This window comes from Solanum stenotomum, chromosome 8, assembly GCF_019186545.1.
Source record: "Solanum stenotomum isolate F172 chromosome 8, ASM1918654v1, whole genome shotgun sequence".
NCBI lineage: Eukaryota > Viridiplantae > Streptophyta > Magnoliopsida > Solanales > Solanaceae > Solanum > Solanum stenotomum.
In genome coordinates this window covers 55,676,384-55,700,191 of record NC_064289.1, presented here as the reverse complement: position 1 = coordinate 55,700,191, position 23,808 = coordinate 55,676,384, and the positions used below count along the sequence as shown (strand labels likewise).

The 23,808-nt window shown below is 32.8% G+C and overlaps 3 protein-coding genes across 3 annotated transcripts in view; 1 reads left to right on the top strand and 2 right to left on the bottom strand.

The window, feature by feature from the left end:
* Positions 1 to 23,808, bottom strand: part of LOC125874173 (cytochrome b-c1 complex subunit 8) — a 91,683-nt gene that overhangs the window by 47,444 nt on the left and 20,431 nt on the right. The window lies entirely within an intron of this gene.
* Positions 6,643 to 7,809, top strand: LOC125874141 (uncharacterized). The gene has a single exon (XM_049554978.1). It carries the CDS (start codon positions 6,708 to 6,710, stop codon positions 7,605 to 7,607), a length of 900 nt encoding a protein of 299 aa, XP_049410935.1. The 5' UTR covers positions 6,643 to 6,707; the 3' UTR covers positions 7,608 to 7,809.
* On the bottom strand, positions 11,861 to 23,450 carry LOC125874157 (adenylylsulfatase HINT3). The gene is made up of 7 exons (XM_049554996.1): positions 23,144 to 23,450; positions 21,369 to 21,424; positions 20,684 to 20,741; positions 18,099 to 18,165; positions 12,523 to 12,578; positions 12,326 to 12,379; positions 11,861 to 12,253 (listed from the first exon to the last, which is right to left on the bottom strand). Exons 1-7 carry the CDS (start codon positions 23,321 to 23,323, stop codon positions 12,125 to 12,127), a joined length of 600 nt encoding a protein of 199 aa, XP_049410953.1. The 5' UTR covers positions 23,324 to 23,450; the 3' UTR covers positions 11,861 to 12,124.

The window sequence follows — 23,808 nt, the reverse complement described above, 5'->3', positions numbered from 1 at the left end:
ATATTAACAAAGTAAATTATAAATAATATTTTTTATCTATAAATAAAATAAAATTATATATATATATATATACAAAATTTTCAAGCCCAAATTTGAAATAAAATATATAAATATTGAAAACTATAAGCTAACTAAAAATATATTAACAAAGTAGATTATAAATAATATTTTTTATCTATAAATAAAATAAATTATGTCAATTTGATTTGGGTTCAGTTTGACTTTTTTTCTTTTAATACCAAACCAAATCAAGAGTGGTCGGTTTTTGTTTCCAACCGCCAAACCATAAATCGTTTTTTTTTTTTGGTTTAATTTGGTTCGTCGATTCAATTTGACTTGTACACCCCTAATACACCCCTAGTACAATTTAAATTGTACACCCCTAGTACAATTTATTTTTTTTGAAATATCAACGCTCATTATGTTAAATTAATAAGATTAAAGGCTACATGCAAACTGAATACAAAATAAATATTTACAAAGTAAATTGTTAACTTTGAATTTGAAAATCTATAACAATATAATTGTAACTTCGGATCTAAATACAAAATAAAATATTTACAAATTTTCCAAGCCCAAATTTGAAATAAAATATATAAACATTGAAAACTATAAACTAACTAAAAATATATTAACAAAGTAAATTATAAATAATATTTTTTATCTATAAATAAAATAAAATAAAATTATATATATATATATACAAAATTTTCAAGCCCAAATTTGAAATAAAATATAGAAATATTGAAAACTATAAGCTAACTAAAAATATATTAACAAAGTAGATTATAAATAATATTTTTTATCTATAAATAAAATAAATTATGTCAATTTGATTTGGGTTCAGTTTGACTTTTTTTCTTTTAATCCCAAACCAAATCAAGAGTGGTCGGTTTTTGTTTCCAACCGCCAAACCATAAATCGTTTTTTTTTTTTGGTTTAATTTGGTTCGTCGATTCAATTTGACTTGTACACCCCTAATACACCCCTAGTACAATTTAAATTGTACACCCCTAGTACAATTTATTTTTTTTGAAATATCAACGCTCATTATGTTAAATTAATAAGATTAAAGGCTACATGCAAACTGAATACAAAATAAATATTTACAAAGTAAATTGTTAACTTTGAATTTGAAAATCTATAACAATATAATTGTAACTTTGGATCTAAATACAAAATAAAATATTTACAAATTTTCCATGCCCAAATTTGAAATAAAATATATAAACATTGAAAACTATAAACTAACTAAAAATATATTAACAAAGTAAATTATAAATAATATTTTTTATCTATAAATAAAATAAAATAAAATAATATATATATATACAAAATTTTCAAGCCCAAATTTGAAATAAAATATATAAATATTGAAAACTATAAGCTAACTAAAAATATATTAACAAAGTAGATTATAAATAATATTTTTTATCTATAAATAAAATAAATTATGTCAATTTGATTTGGGTTCAATTTGACTTTTTTTCTTTTAATCCCAAACCAAATCAAGAGTGGTCGGTTTTTGTTTCCAACCGCCAAACCATAAATCGGTTTTTTTTTTTGGTTTAATTTGGTTCGTCGATTCGATTTGACTTGTACACCCCTAATACTTATGATGTTTTCAACATTTTCTAATAATTATTTATTTTATATTAAAAGATTATCTTTTGTACAAATAGTATTCATTATACTTTTCCAACCAAAAAAACACATTTATAACCTATTATTGCTTTAGAAAATGGAACCCTTCAAATTTGGAAGTCTAAGGCACTCTACACTGATTAATTACTTATCTAAATTTTCATTATACTCCCTCCGTCCCTATTTACTTGTCCATATTTCCTTTTTTGGTTGTCCCTATTTAGTTGTCCATTTTGACAAATCAAGAAAGGACAACAAATTTTTTCCTATTATACCCTTATTTACACTTCTTGAAAATTGTAAAAGTGTATGTTGTTTCCCTCCAATTTATTTCACTTTAATTCAAATAAGTGGTTGTAATTTTGAAGTGAAAAGTTGTCATAAGGGTAAAATTGTAACTTCACTGTGCTAATCATTGTTGCCTTAATCTGTGTGCCATTTCTAAAGTGGACAATTAAAAAGGGACAAAGGGAGTATTAATTAGAATTTGATTCTTCACCCCGTAATCTTCTCCGGATCCTCAAATGTATCCACCAGATAACACGTGGTGTGTTAGCTTGGGATTTCTAGATAGGAGAAACGTGTCAAAATGTTTGTGAACCCACAAATGCCAGCAAACTTTCTTCTAACACAAGGAAGGCATAACACAATAACCATCCATTTAAATAAATCCAAAAATTTCTACATCATTTCATCTGTCAGTTTTATATAGGTCACTCCAAAACTCTACATCATCTCATCTACCAAGTGTTCTAAAGATAACAGGGCATATATTATTCCTCCCTTCGTTTCATAAAGTATGATCTAGTTTGATTTGACACGGAGTTTAAGAAAATAAAGAAGACTTTTAAATTTTGTGATTCTAAATTAAAGTTATGTCAAATGTATAAAATTGTCCTTTAATCTTGTGGCATTAAACACGTCACGTAGAAAGCTGAAATTAAAATATTACCAAAAAAAAGAAAGATATCATTCTTTTTAAAATAGACTAAAAGGGAAAGAAGGTCATAGTTTTTTAAACGGAGGGAGTATTTGTTTACGAATTCAATAATCCAAAAGTTCTAATTTCGCTACTTAGCATTCTGTTCTATTTGGATGGTCATTACATGTATTTTATAACATATTAATATTATATAATATTATATTATATTATTTTAATAAATATAATATTTGAATTGATTGTATTATTTTTTGTTGAAGTATAATGTTGCACAAATATCGTGATTAATTTCTTTTTTAAGGCAAATGAATTGAATATTAAAAATCTAAATAAAATATGAATTAATATATATATAATTTCAACTAGTTCCATTTTTCACGTTGAGACATACGACGAGTCTTATTTTATTTTAATCTATTTATAAAAAGAAATTATCATTAATTTTTTATATTCTTCAAGTTATGACAAACTAAATTAAAATACACAAAATAAAATAGAAGAATAGAGTAGTTATTTTTGTTTTAGGTTTATACATACTTGTATCTTCTTCTGTTTATTTAATATTTATATAGGAGTCTAATTAAAATTAATTGTGTCAAAAAGTTTCAATATTAGAAATTAAAGTAAAGTGCTTTTTAATGAGAGGCGAGGTTAGAATTTGATACTTATAGGTTCACCCTTGTAATTCTTTTAGGGTCATGTCGAAAGGTCCAATGTAATTATCATTTAAAAAATCATGATATAATTAGTTATATTTTTCTTATTTTGCTCATAATAAGATTTATATTTGAAAGTAACAAACATTCACTATTAATATAGAAAATCTAAGCGAAAAATATATGTACATACTCCAATATTGAGATTCATTAGATTAAATTTTTATTTATTTATTGAAAAGAGATCAACCTATATTTTGTCTTTTTTTCCTGTCAGATGTTATAGTATTCCAGCCTTTCTCCGTCTAGAGAGAATATTCATTGAAGAAAGATTAATATTTTAAATGATTAGAGAGAGTCAAAACACATAATTTTTCTAAAAATATGTAAATAAAAAAAAGTGACAAGTAAAATAATTCAGCAAAAAATATAAAATTTTAATCAAAGTCACTAAATTCAACTGAGCACATAATCTATACTATAACTTTACCCTTATTGTTAGTAGGCGTTTGGCCTTGCGATATCATATCACGATATGGTATCGTGAGATAATCAGTGTTTGGATATGCAATTTTACGTTGATTCCATCTCATGATTCCATATCATAAGATGTGATTCCATATTCTTCAAAAACCATGATATGAAATTACATGGGAATTCCATGTCATGATTTGAGATATTTTAATACAAAAATTGATCCACGAGTTTATATTTTGTTAAAACAACACCACATTTATATCTACTAATCATTTATTTCATATGTAAATAACCTCAATTATTTTTTATGTAATTATTTTTTACCACTCTTGACTCATTCGTTGAAGCTCGAAACAAATGCAAAAACATTACTCTTGCTATTCAATCGCTTCGGACTTGCGTTCACTTTCAACTTATGAGATTTTTATGTTTATGAGAAAATATACAATACAAAAATTTCATATTGCATGTCCAAACAAAACTTCAATTTCATCTTATGATTCCATATCATGATTTCATATCGCATGGCCAATCGGGCCCTTAATAAAGGTTACTTTATAAAACTATGATTCAAACACCAACTTTTTGATTAATTTGTAAAGATATATTCATCACTCTATCATCATAAGTATCAAATACGTTATAACGTGAACAACTACTTATCATAATAAGTATCAAATACGTTATAACGTGAACAACTAATATGAATCCGAGAGAGTAGTATCTATTTCACTCTTCCCCTAACCTTCCCAATTTCCAAAGAGTCAACCTATTAATAGTCTTGTACATGAACTGTACCAAAACCCAAAAATGAGTACAATTTACTATCCCTTTTCAACTTCTTTTGTCTTCACGTGACATTCACGTGCGTAACAAATGCTTCACATGGCTCAATTATACGTGGACCAATAAGAGAACACCTCGTCTCAGGTATGTACGACAAGAATAATCTTATCGCATTTTTGGATATGCCCCCCTACAAACTCGATATTACCACTTTTACCCCTGCCCTTTACTGGTATACAACTCAGTATATCCTTTTTCAGGTGTCAGTTCACTTCCCCTTTTTAATTTATACTTATCTTATAAAGTATATAATATAATATTTAGATATATGTTAATATAGTAATACTAATAATTATCTAAATGAATTTCGATCCATCAGAATACATCCAGATACATGTATCTCAAATATATATGATCAAAATTAAGAGTAGTTTATTCTAGATACACTGAATCCAAGTGAATTCACATGTATTATGATAAATAGACTAATTTTGCTTTCCTCTCTCTAATCTCGTTCGTCGTTCTCATATCTCACTTGTATATCTGGTATATCAGATACACATATAGTGTGATTTTTATGTATTTGTGATACATAAACAAATCTCGTTCGTATATAGGGTATTTCAAATGTGAATCATACTAGATACATGTATATAACGTGTATCTAATGTGATTCACTTGTATGTCTAACTTGAAATCTGATATAAAATTATTAAATTATAAAATAATATATGATTATTTCAAACTATAGATAAAATTAATAAATATAATAAAAATATTTACGTAATTAATTAGTTTTTATGTTTTAAAAATAAATTGGAACCAAGAAAATATCCCCTAATAAGGAATATTATTTTATGAACAAACGGATCCTTAATACTCCACGAAAGTTATAATCAGGATAATGATAACAATATGTGAATTATTGCTAAACTAATGGAGTACTTTTTAATATTCTAGGTGGTGAGGCTTTGGTTTCTTTAGAATTATTAATGCAATAATGTAAAGATTATAGTGTAAAAATATATTATAAACGAAATAATTGTATGTAAATTGTTATTATTATAAAACCACACGTTTTATTTTTCTAATCTAGGTGCTGATGATGGTTTGGCTTATGAACTATTTATATTTATATATGCAACAAATATGGTACACAATAATTAGACAATAGATAATGATATATAAATTATTATAAGACCACATTTATTTTCTTTATATTCTAGGTGCTTAGGTTGGTTTTCGTTCTTAAACTTATTTATGCAAAAATAAATGCTAATTAATTGTATTCTTTTATAGTTAACACTAATATACTTTACTTTATTCGAGTATCTATAAAAAATAATCTCTTTATTTTTGAGATAAAAATAAAATTTGCGTACATAACAAATATTTTTTTGTCAACACACCTATTCTTTATATTTCTACTATTATACCGTCGATTATACAATATCTTACCAACCAAAATGTCGTATTCTGTAGTATTAATGCAATGGTTTGAAGATCAAATATTATATTAACTATATAAATATTTGTTAGTTATTTATTCTATATATGAAATTAACCGAACTCTTATTGTCTCAACTCTCAAACATAAAATCATGGAGTATATCTAATTTTAATACAATTTCCACATTAATTTCTTGTTTTATTTTAAGTTATTACATCTTTTTAGTCATAATTATTATAAATATATAACTCTACCTACAAGAAAGCATATTCCTTATTTCACTCGGTATAATTCCATAAATAAGATTAAACAAAATAAAATATAAATAAATCTTATTTTTTTTCTTTACAAGGTAAAAGCTCAAATAGATATTGGGTTCAATATATGATTGTAAATATTGTATTGTTTTCTTTTTAAAAAAGATTTGTGATAATATTAACCAACATAAAATTAGCCAAATGACGTCATTATAAGACCTTGTTTTGATATCTTATAGATTAAAAAAATAAAAAAATAAAATTAAAATTAAAATTCATATTAAAAGCAAAAATCTATTTGGCTCCATAGATAAAAATAGTAAAATCTTTTTTTTTTTTGAGGGCGTAGCTCCTTTCGAATATTCGCTAATTAGTTATAACCCCCACAAACTTCTGCCCTCTATATATAACCAAACCTTCTATCTTAATTTATCCTAAATTAAAAAGTTTTAAACAATTTTTATATATTTTCTTCACAAAAATTGAAGAAGACAAAAATGTCCGGAAATGGCAGAATGAAGAGAGTTACTGACCCGTTAAACGATAAAGTGAAAGCTCGAATCGTCGGCGCCGATCTCCGGGAACTCGGTTACATCAGCAGCGGCAGTGAACACAGCGCCGATGCTAATAGCGACGTCGTTTCACCTAGCTTTTCCGGTCTCGTTTTTGGTTTTCCTGATGATTTGGATCAAAATCAGTCGTCGGAAAATAATAACTCCGATACTGAGTTAGATGAGTCGTCAGTTGATAACGTACCGGAGATGATTTTTCAAAGCGATACAGATTTGTTTAGGAATGTGCTGTGTTCTCATGTATTTAAAGCGTTAGAAGTTTATTCGTGTTTGAAATCGAGTAAATCGGTACTCAGAAGGAATGTAATGATGTGTTTGAGAGATTTTGGTTATAATGCTGCTGTATGTAAAGCAAAATGGGAGAGCTCCGGTGGACTTACCGCCGGGAACTATGAGTTCATCGATGTTGTTCGATCGGACGCCGTTAACAGTCAAACTCGTTACTTCGTCGATTTGGATTTCGCCGCGGAATTCGAGATCGCAAGACCGACGAACTTCTACGAACGGTTATCGCAGTTGCTACCGAAGGTTTTCGTCGGAAAAAGCGAAGAATTAAAGCAGATACTGAGAACAATGAGCGATGCCGCTAGACGATCGTTGAAAAGCAGAGAACTACACCTTCCTCCATGGAGGAAACACCGTTTCATGCAGAACAAATGGCTCGGTCCGTACAAACGGACGTCGAATATCACTCCGTCGACGAACACTCCGGCGTTGTTTTTACCTCCATCGAATCAGGCATACACCGTAAAGTGCCGATCCGTTGGGTTCGAAACCGCTGTTCACGGCGGTCTCTGGTTGCCGGCGGTAACCCGGACTAGATGACTTCTGATAATGGAGTATTATTTTTATTTTATTTTTTTTAAAGAGTCGTCGTTTTGTGTTTAACAAAGCGTCGTCGTTTTGTGTACCATGTGAAAAAAGAGATAGAATGATTAATCCAAACATGGTGTAAAAAGTGTAACGCGGCAAATACCCATTGTGTGCTTTTGTTTATTTTCTTTTTATTAAGCAAAAGATTCACGTGCTAACGGCTCATGATCTTAGGACCGTTGATGATCAAATTTGATTTAATCTAACGGTTATTATAATTTTTGTTATAATTATTATGATGGTGATGTATATTAATGGATTAATGGGCCCAAAATGTACTATAAATTATCTTATCCATGGGATTAGATAAAGAAGATATCGATATGAGGTTGACGTGGCATATTATTTGAGTATTTTATTTTTAATGCACGACTTTAAATGCGATCCTTCTAAAAAATTAATAAAAAAACAAACAAAATAAATGAAGGTTTTCTAAAAAATTAATAAAAAAACAAACATAGACAAATTTATATACGACAGGTGGTTTCATAATTTTATACGGTAGAATACGACAATAAAGAGAGAAATACTGTATTTAATGTGAATTAGTGGTAATGAATATCTTGTCTCGTTTAAAAAATAAAAATGTAGTGTTGTTTAAAATTTGAACTTGAAACTTTAAAGTAAATTTTGAATCCGCCAAATCATTGAATCAACTTTTAGTACTCTATATATACACATAACATAAAAGTCTGTTATATATTCCATATAACTTGTTATCGAAGAAGTTCGAAAGAACTCTCTTAACCCTATCTAGATTCGTCCTTGCCTGCATAATCACTAAAAATGAAATTCAAGAAGGATGGGTACATGCAAATCTTTCTCTACCTCGCATAGATAAAAAAAAATTGTTTTCAATATATTACCTATTCAAGTAAAATATTTTAAAGCAAATTTAAAAAAGATATATAGGATTCAAAGTTCGAAACTCCATGAACAATATAGTTATAAAGATGACGACAAAGTGATGAAGGCAGTGGCGGATCTAGGATTTTAAAGTTGTAGATGAATCAACACTAAAAGAGCCTTAAGCACCCACTAAAGAACCAATGGACCAGTCAGATCATTTGTTCATTGAGTGCTCTATGCTAATTTTATACAAATACCTCTTAATTTTTACATAGATATATATTCCAAGACGATGTTAATAGGTGCTCGAGCACTCGACACACTCTATATGGGTGCGCCCCTGGATGAAGGCGCAGTGTGTTCAATCCTAAGCGGGCCGGGCTGTAGAGCACTAGCAGTATGAGTTTAACCTCGGGCTGGCCATCAGACAATACAAGGGTTGCATGGGTTTAATCTGGGCCGGATCGAGCCCGACCAAGGAGACACAATAATACATAAATATACATAAAATGAATTGGATTTTAATATAACATATTTTTCAGTCATATGAATCGTTTTCTTTTATTGCGAACGTATCAAAATGTATAATATATAACGCTCCTCATATCAATATTCTTTTATCCTAATTGAGCCAAAACCCAAATCAATAGAAAAGGTTCATATAATCTAGGGATATAATTGTAGGTTAGCCACTATTTTTATTAGGTTACTAATTAATGTGCGTCATAGGAACATCTTAGATAATTGATGTTGGTTATTGTTTAATTAATTTATAATTATACACACTTTAAACTGTATTAAAATGTAGAATTACAACCTTGTGTATTTGGATAACCGAGTTATAGATTAGATGGCCTTTATTGATATGTAGAATGAAATAAGTAAGAATATTTTATGAAATATTTCGTAAAATTATTTTATCACATATTCTATATAAGACAATAATTCTATTATTACGATAATTGATTGGATAAAATAATTTCGAAATTAACTATATACCAATAAATTAATGCAAAATATTTTGAAAAATCCAAAACTAAATAAATACCAAATAATTTAAGAGAGAAACCACAAAATTTTCCAATTTAAGACAAAATCATACCCCCTCCATCTCAATAATATTTGCATCTTTACTAAACTATCTTATTCAAAACACTTTTCATAGAAACCAAGATAAAATTAAGTAGTTTTTGTTCTCTTAATTTTAACTTCTATATTAATTACAAACATTTAATAAGATGTACATGATACAATATTTTAAGAGGATAAAATAATTAAAATATTTTCTTTGTTATTGCTTTTTTAAGAGGCATATAAATAAATAAAAACACGATAATTATTTTGAGACAAAGGAAGTATTTATTCTTTGTGTGAAACATTTTTTAATAACTTTTTTTGGTTTTTCATCATCTGGTGTTCAAAGTCCACATTGCAACACTAACTTAACCTGAATCAAGCACTACAAGATCCATTCGGACTTTCAGAGTGAGTCCTAATAGAATTTTTTCATATCCATAACTCAAATCTAAAATCTCTAGTTAAGAATGGATGGCCCAGCGATTTTTGAACAATTACTAGTTAGGTTAATGTCACTTCAAAATGACAGCCAGATGGACATACTCCTAATTATAATTTTATAAAAGAGTGGAACTGCTGAAGAATAATTGGATAATGTTTTTTAATCTTTTCTATAGATTAGATATCTTGATAAGGCTATGCCTACTTGTCCTTTGAGAGGAGTTGTTGGCTAAATTCATTTGGCTGACCTTTTCTTGTAGGGTTAAGGCTATTACACAGCAAGTCCAAGTCACCTTTTCATGGTCATATTTTAATGCTTTAATTTTTTTATATATATAATTATATCTCTTGGATATGATTAATTCAGATTCTGAGTAATAAGTATTATTAGAGAAAAAAGTATTGTTGTTTTTAAATCAGTATTCAATATTAGTATTGAGATGTATATCTAGTGAGATGATCACCATACTTTCTTAATTCTCAAAATTTGAAACAAGACGAATCAAGACGTCTATTTAAAAATGAGGGAATTTCTAGACTTTCGAAAAGTTTTGTGATCACATTCATCCTACACTCTCTCATAGGTGATTAGGAGCGGAGCTAGCCTTCTACCTACAATTTAATAGATTCCAATAGTTTTAGGATAAATTTTGTATTTATCTTAATTTGATAACTTTCTTTTTTCTAAAATTTAAATATCTAAACACAAAATCTAAGTTCCACTTATATATCAATGATGATGAATTTTGTTTTATGATAAAGTGATTTCTTTTTTGTTTGGTTTAGTTATCTGATAATTAAAGTTTATTAACCCAATTAATTCAAATTAATCCAGAATATTTCAACTAAAAATAATTTAATAAAAGCTCCTCCGTAAAAAAAATTCTCTATTACCAAAAGTCAATTTTCAGATCTCTAATTAAAAAAATTAGTCATACCATCACACTCATTGATTAAATAAAATGATATTTTCACTTTTAATATTTTAGTACAAGATTTTTTGGAGATAAGATGGATAGGTTTCTCGTGTGAGAAAAGTTTGTGGATATGATCATACAAAAAGCTTGCATGTGCCAAAAGTAGTATTTTTCACGTTTCAATTTGTGCGATCATATTTAGTTAGACCCACAATTTAAAAAATAAAAATAAAAATTGAAACGTAATATGTAATATATAATCTAAAACAAGTTATTAATAAACTTGCTGTTAAAACTTATTTGATTAAAAATGAAAAATAAAAAATAAAGTTAAATTATAATTATATATAAAAATATTATTCTTTGGGACGGACTATCAAATCATTGCTACTTCAATTTAGATTTTTTCTGTGGATACGAATCTATATAATTAAGTTATCTAATTTTAATTATTTTAATATAGTTTGAACAGAAAACATTAAATATATTTGTATTGGTTGCTGATTCTAATCAAACATACATTGACCTTGTCAAAAAGTAGTAAAGAAAATAAATTTTGTGCCAAAGAAAAATCCTTATGGTCAAACCTTGTTATAATAATATTTTACTTTAACAGTCATGTTTTGTGTGAAATCAATCACTTATGTTATATGGTATTAGTATATTTTTTATTGCAAGATATTGCTATGATAGTAAAAAATATCTAAACAAATGAGATTATATCATATGTAATGAGAGGTGTCAAGTCGATGAATCAAGCAAAGTTTGGAAATGATAAATATGATTGAGATAATAAATAAGCAGGGACGATAAAATTACTTACTTAGATGAGTCAAATAGACTAAAGAAAATATTTTTCAAAAATTTCGATGAAAAATTGGAATTTCCACCATACCGAACACACCCAGTCTTATAGATATGAAGAAGAAGAACATAGATTGCTCATATACACTCACTAGAAGTTCACAAGCTAATTTACAACAAAGATTCCCGTATGTTCATGCTTTCACAGTAGTTTACAACAGAGGCAAATTCAAAATCTAGAGTCGGTGAATTGAGAATCAGTGATATTACATGATATGTACACATGTCTTTTCTTTTTAGCATGTGTATGCATACTTCGACCTGAATGACAGAACATGTCTTAGATCCGCCTCTAGTTTGACAAACATGTGTGCAACGTCCCTAGTTTACAATGAGACTTGATCCATGCCCCTTACTATCTTCAATGTTATTCGAAATTGACAAGTTTTCTCTAATACCATCTGCAAGTTTCTGAGCCTCGTCTGACTTCAGCGGACCTCTACTCAAGCTCTGTAAAACAATCAATTTTATCAACTGCTATCAGAACAACTGTAAATGAGGAACGTAAAGGGAAATTAGTACCTCAGAAGTCCAGAGGCAATCGCTTGCTTTACGAGGAATTATATGAATATGGGTCTGAATTTGCCATGAAAAAACAAATCATCACAAGTATAAGCATTCTTAAGTAGAATACCAGCTATTAGAGCAAAAGCACACAAAAGAAGCTGTTTGGATCAATAATAGTATCAAACTATTGCTTGCAAGTTTTGGGATCATACGTGATATATAACCTGGCCAGCTGCTGCCCCGTTGTTAACTAACAAGTTGAATGAATCTGCACATTTTAAACCTTCGTGAGTAAAATCAGACCGTAATTTGACATCAAAATTGGGGGAGAGGTGAGGGGAGAGAACAAAACATAGTTGGCATCATTTGGATGCCTACTAAAAGCGCAAACAAGCTCTAAGGCCTAGTGTCACGTCCCGCCACATTACAGTGAAATTTTGTGTCCGAATAGGGGCGGAAGGGTCTAGAGTTGTGGAGAGGTTTCCGGAAGACTCTAGAACCCTTTAGATTATTCAAGAAGGTCTAGAATAACTTAGAAGGCAATGGAAGGTCCTAGATAGTTTCCAAGAAAGCCTTAGAATTCTCTAGAATGTGTAGAGAATTATAGAAGAGGGACTTAGATATTTTCTTGGAAAGCTCTAGAATTTCCTAGAATTAGTAGAAGATTCTAGGGAGGGACCAAAGTGTAAATAGTTTAGGGACTTGTAAAGTAAATATTAATTACATTTTAGTCCCTAGGAGGTAGTATAAATAGAGGTGCCCCTCATTTGCAAGGCACCAATCTTCCAAAGCAATACAAAAGCCTTCTTCCAAAAGCTCTCTTTGATCTTTCTAAGTCTTTCCTTTCATTCTCTTAGCGATCTTAGTCTTAAAGGCTTTGAGCTTACGAGATCTTGAAAGAATAGTGAGTAAGTTGTCAAGTGCCGCACGGAGCTTTAATAAGACTCTAAGTCCGTGACACTAGCCTATTGGAGCTTTAAACGCAAAGTGTAAACAAATAGTGGGCTATGAAGAAAGGTGTAAATGGAGAAAAAAAATACAAATATGTATGTGTGGTCCAAGACTAATAACTATATGCAACAACAACAACAACATACCCAGTGAAATCCCACTAGGTGGGGTCTGGGGAGGGTAGAGTATACGCAGACCTTGCCACTACCTCGTTGAGGTAGAGAGGCTGTTTCCGAAAGACCCTCAGCTCAAGTACAACAAATCCCAGTAAAATGAAAAGGGAAACAGTGTATAAAGCATCAATAAAATAATGCGAGAAGTGAAACGCAGTAAACAACATAAGGCTATAAGTATCACAGACAAGAACTGTAAGTGCACGGCTATGACTACCACAAACGCTAACAACCCAAACCCTCGCAAGGAAATCCAACGCGCTAACCCTACTAACTTACAACCTTAATACGCGACCTCCACTCCTTCCTATCTAGAGTCATGTCCTCGGTAATGTGAAGCTGAGCCAAGTCCTGTCTAATAACTATATGCATGAATAACAAATATTTGGACAAAGAAATTGAAAAAAATTGCAATAAAGTAAATATCAATGATTTAGTATCGCCTCTTCATTACGCTCATTGGCAAGAAAAAGTATGTCTTAGAGTCTTGACGACAACATTCAAGCACATGCTAAGCAGGGTGAAGCACTCAACATGTTTTGCACCTTACTTCAGGGCACAAACGAGCCTTTGACAACACTGATTACTGTTGCCGTCCTTATTCATTTAATGATAAGTGAAATTCCTGGTGACCACAATGTAACCTTGTTATTACCTGCAGCAAAGTTCTACAGAATGTACCCCACACCAACTGATTATAAAATTACACTTCAAAGTACCTACATTAGGAAATTCAACATCTCCGTATTCTAATTTTTCCACTATTTCTTTTGACCCTCTTTCGGGTTTTCCACCCCTAAAGCTTAGTTTGGTAACTATAGCTTTTGTTAATCTTTATTTGTCTCAAAAATTAGAATGCGGAAGTAGAAATAGAAAGCAGACATAAAGGATATGGGTTACAGTTTAATTAGGCTACACACTGACTAATAGAAGGCTTCTTGCTTTAAAAAAAGTTAACATCAAAATCTCTTAACAAATTTGATATACTGAGTTACTGACCAAGTGACCATTCTCAAAAAGGTTCTAAGAGACACATTATAGTAAAGTACAACTGTGACAGATTGAAACTTAGTTAAGTTTGTGTGGGAATTCAAACAATTCAAATTCAAGAAGAAACCAAGGAACTAGATAATTCGTAGAATTTTTGGGACCAAAGAAAAGCATGTTTTTTTTAATCTTTTCCTCTGAGTTCTTTGAATCCTCTCCTATTTTCCTTTCATTTCTTCCTTTCAAGGTACTGAAGCGATCTTCTCCGATAAAGTCACAACATGTGTTTGATAAAAGCTTAGTGAAATACATATACAGCGTACAAAAGTTGGCAACAATTTTCACTTGAATACCTCAAATGAGGCTTGTGCCTATTAGATACTTCAACTTCAGTTAATGTGTACCTATTAAACCATCCATGACCAGTCAGTAGAAAAAAACACAATGTTTGAACTTCACGCACAAGGGCAAGGCAAAAGTAGCGAATTAGACAACGCCACCCAACTTTTGGTCTGAAAAAGGCTTTTGACAACACAAAAGAACTATACTATACTATTATGTTTATTCAGAACGCCCACAGTCATAGACCCCTATGAGGTCTTCCTGGAGAATCTTTTTGCCATCAAAGTGCAGTGATGGATTTAAACACAAAAATCCAATTTTTCAAATTTGTTTTTTATTTGGTGCAGCATCAAAAAGTTCTCTTGAAGGTTATCAACTGAAAGTTTTATTGAAAACCATCATATCTTTGGAGTCCTCTGTTTCCGATTACCCGCCCTCCCAATTCAGTGATTATCTGACTGACATAGTGCTAGCCATTAAATTATATTTGGTATGGTTTGACAGTTCGAATTAAAAAGTATAAGCTTTTGCAATTTGAAAATTGGTGCATGTGGCAGCGGTGGGAGAGAAGATGAAGAGGAATTGTGGATATAATGGTGTGGTGGGAAGAGAAGATGAAGGAAAGTGGTAGATACATGGTGGAGGTGATGACGGTGAGAGGGAATAGAGTGGTGGAGGTGGTGGCAGGGAGAGGGAATATGTTGGATATGGTGGTGTAGGTAGGCAGTAGAGAGAATGAGGAAGGACAAATGCTGGAGCAATTCACGTGCTGTACTACGATTAAGATTCACCTTATGTGCAATATCAGCAAGTTGTGCTAATAGGCACAATTTGTGGAAGCAATGGTTATGGAAGCAGAGGAGAGAAGGCATTCACAAAATGCTAGGGACAAGCTTTAGTTGAGGTATCCAAGTGAAACTTGTCACCAAGTTTGTGGAGACACATATTTGTTTCACCTAAAAGCTTTAGGTTAGCCATCTGTCCTCCACCAAGGTGACAGTTAGACTATGGAGGGGAAGTTTTTTTTTTTTTTTTAAAGTTAAAGTTGTATTCTTCAGCATTAAGGGTATGCTGGCTACCTCCAAAAAGTTACAAGCTGAAACCATAATTACATAGATCCTAGGAAATCTACCAACTGTTCTACTTCTTCTATACCATCTTCTTTACACCAAAAAAACAACATGTTAATGCAATTTTCTTTAACTTTCGGAATAGAGTTAGTAATATTCTCATGACACCTAAGGTTTCTTTCTCACCAAATGGCCCACCAGACACAAGTAGGTACTATAGACCACCATCTTTTTTGGGTCTTGCACCCCCCCTCCTCATCCAGCAGCTCAAAAGATCAGCAGTATGTTCTAGCATCACCCAGGGCTCTTGAGAAATGCTGAGAAACATGCGCGCGCCACACCTGTACAGTAACCCTACAATGTAGGAATAAGTGGCTGTTAGTTTCTTCCTTCTCATGACAAAAAAAACATCTGGAGACAATCTGGAAGCCTCTTTTCTTGAGTTTTTCCTGAGTGAGACATGCCCTTCTGATGACCAACCAGGTGAAGCATTTCTCCTTGGTTGGGGTGTTGCCCTTCCATATTTGTTTCCATGGGCCAAGAATTCCCCCAGAGTGCGTCATGATCTCTCTCTTATACAGTCTACGCACAGAGAGCTTACCATCAGAGTTATGTTTCCATCTTATACCATCTGCTTCTATAGTAGGGCCTGTGAATTCACCCAATTTGAGTAGCAGTTCAGCAATTCTATCCACTTCCCAATCATTTAGATTTCTCCTGAAAGTGAGGTTCCATCCCTGAGGGGATCAAATCTCAGCAATTCTAGCCTCAGGATTGGTACAAAAAGGAAAAAGATCGAGGAAGACCGAGTTTAAACACTCTTGTCCAATCCACTTGTCCTTCCAAAAAAATATTTTGTTACCCTCTCCCACCTTGACCACCAAATTCTCCTTTAGACTATCCCATAAATTTCTGATTGATCTCCAAACTGATACCCCATACGTGCTATCTACTACATTAGACACCCACTCCTCGGTCTGCCCATACTTGTTGAGAATTGCTTTTCTCCATAATGCCTGATCTTCAACCACAAATCTCCAAAGCCATTTAGAAAGTAAACTTTTGTTCTGGACCCTGAGATTTTTTATGCCAAGACCTCCTGTCTTCTTGCTTAGTAAGGCTGTCTGCCATTTAACTAAGTGTATTTTTTTCCCTTCTTTGTTCCCCGACCATAGAAAATCACGCCTCAATTTATCCAGCCTTTCTTCTACCTTTGCTGGTAAAGGGAAAAGTGACATAACATATGTAGGCAACGCATCCAGAACTGAATTGATCAGAGTGACTCTTCCTCCCAGAGATAGATAGTTTGCTTTCCACTTAGCCAACCTCTTCTCTGTCTTCTCAATGATTCCATCCCAAATCTCAAGTTCCTTGTGATTATTCCCTAAAGGCATTCCCAGATGAGTAGTTGGTAAGTGCTCTATCTTGCATTGCAAGATGCTTGCCAACAGCTGAATATTTGACACTTCCTTGATTTGTAAGATGCTGCTTTTCCCCCAGTTCACAGCCAGTCCGGAGATGGCCTCAAAAATCACCAAAACAACTCTAACATTAACTTAACACTACCTCTGACATTGCTAAGTGCTGAAGCACAAATCCAGTGTTGTTTGTGCCACAACCAGTACAATTCCTACCCCTAACCATTTCAATCATCTAAGTACTATTTTCTGCAAGACAGCCAAAAATAGGTGAATTGATACATGTCTTCCACACTTTAAGGCTTACGAATTTTCTGTAAAGTTACTTGATGCTTAATTATTGATGTCAACAATCCGTAGCTGGGGGATTACCCAACAGGAAGAAAATCAATTTTCGTTGGTGAGCATTTTGTGAATGCCTTCTCTCCTCCGCTTCCACAACCATTACCTTGAGGTTCTCTACTTCTTACACTTATTCAAACTCAAGATATTTTCCCACATAACACAAAAGGGGAAAAGAGCTTGTATGTTTTGTAATATTGCAGTATTACTCATCAAAAGCATAGAGCTTATACACAAGGGTTCACTATCCAGCTAAATTGCACCATTTTGAAAAAAGAACAGCCCCTGTTTTTAGTAATTGCCTGATTACCATTTAAAACAGCAAAACACAAAGGACTTGATAGCAGATGTCACGAGAACAGAATTACTAGCAACACAAACAATACAGTTAGAGAAACAAACATATGTTCCCCTGAAGGGAATTAAAGAGGAGAAAGAAAAACAATGTACATATGGTATAAAGCAAAACAATCATGATTTGTCATCAAGAAAAAAATTAACATACCACAACCAGTGGCTTTCATGATTGCACTGCTAATCAAGGGCAATTTTGAACTCATGGCAGCCACAACCTGCAATTAAATGCAGAAAAACATATCAGAAAACTTGTAGACTAGAGTCCGTATAATTCTAAGGGATAAAGTAGAATTTTAACTATGTCGTGAAAGCAGGTGAGCAGCTGGGCCGTTTAATTAAAGCAACCCAAAAAGTAATAATATCTTTCATCAGATTATGACAATGTAAAAATCTTATAACAAAAGAACATAACTATGAATGGTTACTTTAGCTAATGACTAAAAGATTTTCAAAGAAAGAAGAAAAAATCAGATGCATGCCAATTTTTAGGTATGAAATGGTAAGCACATCCAACTCATCAGGTATACTAATACAATGTGCTGTCTGAAAAAACTTAAATCAACAGTTAGGATGCTACAGATATGTTATTTGAACTATTTTTTTTTTCATAACAGATGTGAGAAGGAAGCAAAAGGTAACGGTCACGACAGCTAAAACAACAGCTTTTGAGCACTTGTATGAAGAGCTCGAGAACAAAAGCAGGGATATGAAGTTGTAAAGGCAAGGCTTGCCAGGCAAGAAAAAGAGGGTTCACGACCTGGGCCAAGTGAAATGCATCAAGGACGAGAATGGCAAAGTGTTGGTAGAAGAGACGCACATTAGACAGAGGTGACATACATATTTCCATAAATTATTGAACGAAGGGGGGATAAGGATATCGTATTGGGGGAGTTCAAACATTCCAAGAGTCATAGAGATTTTGAGTGTTGTAGGTGAATAAAAGTTGCAGAGGTTGTTTGTAAGATGAGAAGAGGATAAATGAACTGGGCCAGACAAAATCCCAGTGGATTTTTGGAAGTACACAGGCAATGCAGGTATAAAGTGGCTGACCAGTTGTTTAATGTTATTTTTAGGACATTCTAAAATGCCAGAAGAATGGAGGTGAAGTACAATGGTCCCATTGTACAAGAACAAGGGTGATAGTCACAATTGCAACAATTAGAGAGGTATCAAGCTACTAAGTCATACTATGGAAGTTTGGGAGAGGGTGGTGGAGACAAGGATACGGAGGGGAGTGTACATCTCCGAGAACTAAATCAGATTCATGTCGAGGCAGTCGACTACAGAAATCATTCATCTTGTAAGAAAAATGTTAATGCAGTACAGGAATAGAAGAAAGACCTACACATGGTGTTACCAATAAAAGGCGTACAATGAAGTCCCTAGGGAGGTCCTTTAGAGATGTATGGAGTCTAGAGGCATACCTATGACTTACATTAGGGTTATTAAGGATATGTACGATGAAGCCAAGACTTGAGTTAGAACATTTGGAGGGGGCACAACCACTTTCAGGATGTGATGAGGTGGCACCAGGGATCAGCCCATAGGATGAACGAATTGACGCGACATATTCAAGGGGAGGTGTTGTGGTGTATGTTGTTCACAGATAACATAGTATTGATTGACAAGACACGTGATGGAATTAATGATAAGCTAGAAGTTTCGAGACAAAACCTAGAGTCTAAAACATTCGTTAAGTAGGACTAAAACAGAGTACCTAGAGTGTAAGTTCAATGATGTAACACGTGAGGCAGAGGTGGATGTAAAGATCGATGCACAAGTCATATCCAAAAGAAGAAGTTTCAAGCAGACAGGGAGATTGATGAGGATGTCACAGATCATATTGAAGCGATGTGGCTGAAACGATGCTCGCTTCCAGGGTATTGTGTGCTAAGAATGTGTCACCAAAGCTTACCAGTAAGTTCTACAGAGTGATAGCTAGGCCAACTTTGGTGTATAAGGCACAGCGTTGGCCAGTCAATTACGCTCACATCCAAAGCTAGCCTCCTCTACACTTCTCCGTACTAGTAGGATCATTTAGTAGTCGCATAGGTTTTTATTCTTTGTTGCTCATTTGCTTTGTATCTTTCTATTTGTTGTTATATAATTTTCTCCTTGCTTTGAATTCTTTTTTCTCTCTTCCTTCCTTTTCTCTTCTCTTCTTCTCTTTTGAGCCGGGGGTCTTTCAGAAACAACCTCTCTGCCCCCACAAAGGCAGGGGTAAGGTTTGTGTACATCCTACCCTCCTCAGACCCTACTTGTGGGGATCACACTAGGTATGATTGTTGTTGTACTAGGACTTATTAATATACTCGTGAAAGCGCGAAGAAGTCCAGTCAACATGACAAGATGGTTGTATTTCAAAAGACTTGTCACATTTTAAACATTATTAAGAATGTATTGCTCAATGATGCAGCAGATTGTAGTGGAGCAATGGAAGCATCTCAACATGGACACTGAAGGGGAAAGGATTCGTATCACTTTGGCTCATGCATTGGGCAGGGTACATGATGAAAAATACCCTTTGAAATCAGTCCATCCAATTATTGTTTCGGCTTCAGATCTTGATCCTGGTTGATTGGTTCTTTGTTAACTCAAAGAATCACATCGGTACATGGGCTAAAGGAAAAGAAAGATCAGGGTATGCAGGAGAAAGGGAAGAAGTAACAACAGTCTGCACAATCCAATTTAGCAAAACATTAAGGTATATGACCTTTGAAGAGGGCAACTTACTGATGGCGGAGTTTCTTGCAAAGAAGTAAAATGAGACTTTGGGATGACAAGCGAGTGCCTGCAAAAGTTATGGACATTATTGGACTAGATGTATTAATACAAAAGATAATAAGGCTAATCACATTTTTTCAGCTATACTAATTCAGTAAACTAAGATGAATAACAAACTATGGATTTCAATATATTAGCTCCAGGAACACGAAGTTTGCTTCTCGATAGAAGTTCCTTAAAAAAGTTGAGTTAGCTGTTGTTTGACCCATGTGAATAAATCATCTTTAATTAGGATACATGCAAAACTAGAAATCAGCACACCTATGGTCAAATTTATGTAGTTCAAACTTGGTTGTTGTAAATTCTTCTCTCTTTTTTTCTTTCATATTTGAGCAAAATAGACTGAACTTCATTTATCAGAAAAAAGAGTAAAATGGTTCACGAATGTGCAACATATTCGCTTTTTGTTCATAGACTGAATGCATAAGGATATTTCCTTGAATTACTATTCTTTTACTAATTTCATATCACGGTCCCAACGTGGCAGGTCAGATTTTCAGCAAACACACCAAAAAAGATCAACTCAGATGAGATGATGCATATGCTGGGATAAACAGATCTTCCAATGCCAAGATTGCAAGAAATACATTCAAAAGATGCTGAAAAAGATAATGGTCGGAAGAAGATACCTTACCCAAAACACAATGGGTTTGCATCCAAAATGCAGAGGCATACATCATCCTCATAGACCTGCAGTTAAATCAAACTGCACCAAGAATTACAAAAGTAGCACAAAGCAGAGATATTGTTCCACATCATTTATCCCTTCTATCTCCACCCTTTGAATATTACAGAGTATAGCAAATTTTCACTTCTGGCAAAGAATAATAAACAGAGGAAAATGCAATGTAAAAGGACATGACAGCAATATCTTTGTAGTAAATAGCTTTTTGTTATTACGTCTACCTTCCGAAAACTTGTTTGCAAGTACACAACGTATCACAAGCAAGACTAAGAAGAGCCTGAAACCATTTCAACTCCTTTTTAAGGATATCATGGTATCTGGGCCAGCTTGCACACTCCTGAGCTAACGGGCAGGTTACACGCTCCTCAACTAACCTAAGGGTACCTGATACATAACTGTGTTAGGTGGGAAAAATTCACCTAGTATAACCTCTACTGGAATTCGAATCTTGGTTCCAAGGTCGTTACTCCAACTCTGTGACTGGTAGGTCTCCCACTGGGGTATCCAATTCAATTATTTTTCATGAGTCAATCAGTATCTATCATTGTAATTACTTCTCTCACAAAAAGTCTGCAACTTTTTATCACTGTAAATTCTGTCTCTAAATCAAGCTTTCATTATTACAATCAACAAGTTGGGAGCTAATGAACATATTGTGCTTTGAAATTTTGATATTTATAGTAATACAAGATTTCAAAATCAGAGTTGGTAACTCAGCAGAAAATCTAGCTTGTGAAACTTGTCTTTCTGCCTATCAAGTTATTTCCTTCGAGTGATACCTCTTGCTGCAGTAAAAATTGACCCTTGAGACCAACAAATCCTAAAACTAAAGTAAAAAAATGAGGATTATCCAAGATTATATAAGGAGACAACTTATAACATTATAAAGAAAACAAATATTGGGCTTAGCTTAACCCTAAAAGCTAGCTTATGAAGTGAAAGATTGTCCAAAACCATACAAAGCCATAACAACTCATTCCATCAACCAATGTAGGTTACTCTATCACTTACCCGCACCTAAAGGGTGGATAACTCCAACAACTCTGAAACTTGAAGAAGAGCTTATTCACTAACTAATAAGTTCCACTTTTTCTTATATAAACCTGTTCTTCTTTTTCTCTCAAATAATCGCGGCGTCCAGGCCAACTTGCACATAACTCAACAAATTCCAGGAGGTACCTGCTACTTCTCACCAATACAGGTACCGGGTAAACTCTGCTCACCAAGGCTTGTACAGCTTATGTAAACCTGTTCTTTTGGTATCTCATTCTAATTTAGTTAAGACATCCGTCAGTAGAATGCCTAATTTAGAAACAATCATGTTAGTCCTAAATCTAATGTACCTAAAATGAGTGTACTGTACCCAAAAGGGGATCATCATGTACCAGTGTTTGCAGGCCATTCAAATATACTCTTCCTACTCATTAATTTAACATTGTTTGACTAAAGATTCCAAACCGATAAGTTAAATACGAATCACATACCAAAATCACCTCTACCAAACATTCTACTTTCGTAATTGGTGTAGTAGTCATTAACAATTCACAAAACTGAAGGTAGAGTTTGTTTCAAAGACTGTTCTTTTACTCAAAAGGGTTCCATTAAAACAGCTGAAAAACTATAAAATCGACCCATTTCGATTATAGAAACTAATTGAAGACAAATACAAATTGACCCAAGTGAGAAAACCGGCTGTTTAACAAATGTGATAATAAGGACTGTACCTTTAAAGCAGGTGCTTCACCTCGAACAATCATACAGAAAACACACCCATTTTCATGATTTTCACCATCGGTGGAGCTGCAATTGAATGCCGACACTTGAGGAGACGAGCAATGAGTACGAAAATGGGAAGAGAGAAGCGAAAGACGACGAAGCGCAGTTGCAGTTGAAGTTGCCTCCATTAAATTAATTTGAAGAGAAAAAACAAGAATATTTGGTAGAAATGGAACTGTATAGCCATTGATTTTTCTCTCAAGTTGGGGGAAAATCGAGGAAGAAGACAAACAAAGGAAGGCCACAAGGGGGGCCTATTAGTGGTTGGTTCCGCCTTATCCACGCTTTCTAAGGTTGGTTCCGCTCGTGTTTTGTCATAAATTTTGAAGTTGAAATTGAAAAATATTGAATTTTCAAAATTATATGTTTTGTTATAGATTTTGAAGCAAAAATTGAAAATATTGAGCTTTCGCAAATTGCATGTTTGAAGCTAAAATTGAAAATATTGAGTTTTTGAAATTTTATGTTATGTTTTGCGGTAGATTTTGAAGTTAAAATTAAAAGATATTAAGTTTTCGAAATTGTAATTTTTGTATGGTGATATTATGTTTGGCTATAGTCAAATTTCTCTTATGAAAAGGTTTTGAGGGTGAATGTGAAATTTCTCTCCGAA

Bases quoted from the DNA above. Each gene is read 5' to 3' on its own strand.
- LOC125874141 (XM_049554978.1), top strand. From the start codon at position 6,708: ATGTCCGGAAATGGCAGAATGAAGAGAGTTACTGACCCGTTAAACGAT.
- LOC125874157 (XM_049554996.1), bottom strand. From the start codon at position 23,323: ATGGAGGCAACTTCAACTGCAACTGCGCTTCGTCGTCTTTCGCTTCTC. The intron at 21,425-23,143 runs GTACAGTCCTTA...ATTTAACTGCAG, and splicing joins GTGAAGCACCTGCTTTAAAG to GTCTATGAGGATGATGTATG. The intron at 18,166-20,683 runs GTAAGTTGCCCT...ATTTAATTGCAG, and splicing joins TGCAAGAAACTCCGCCATCA to GTTGTGGCTGCCATGAGTTC.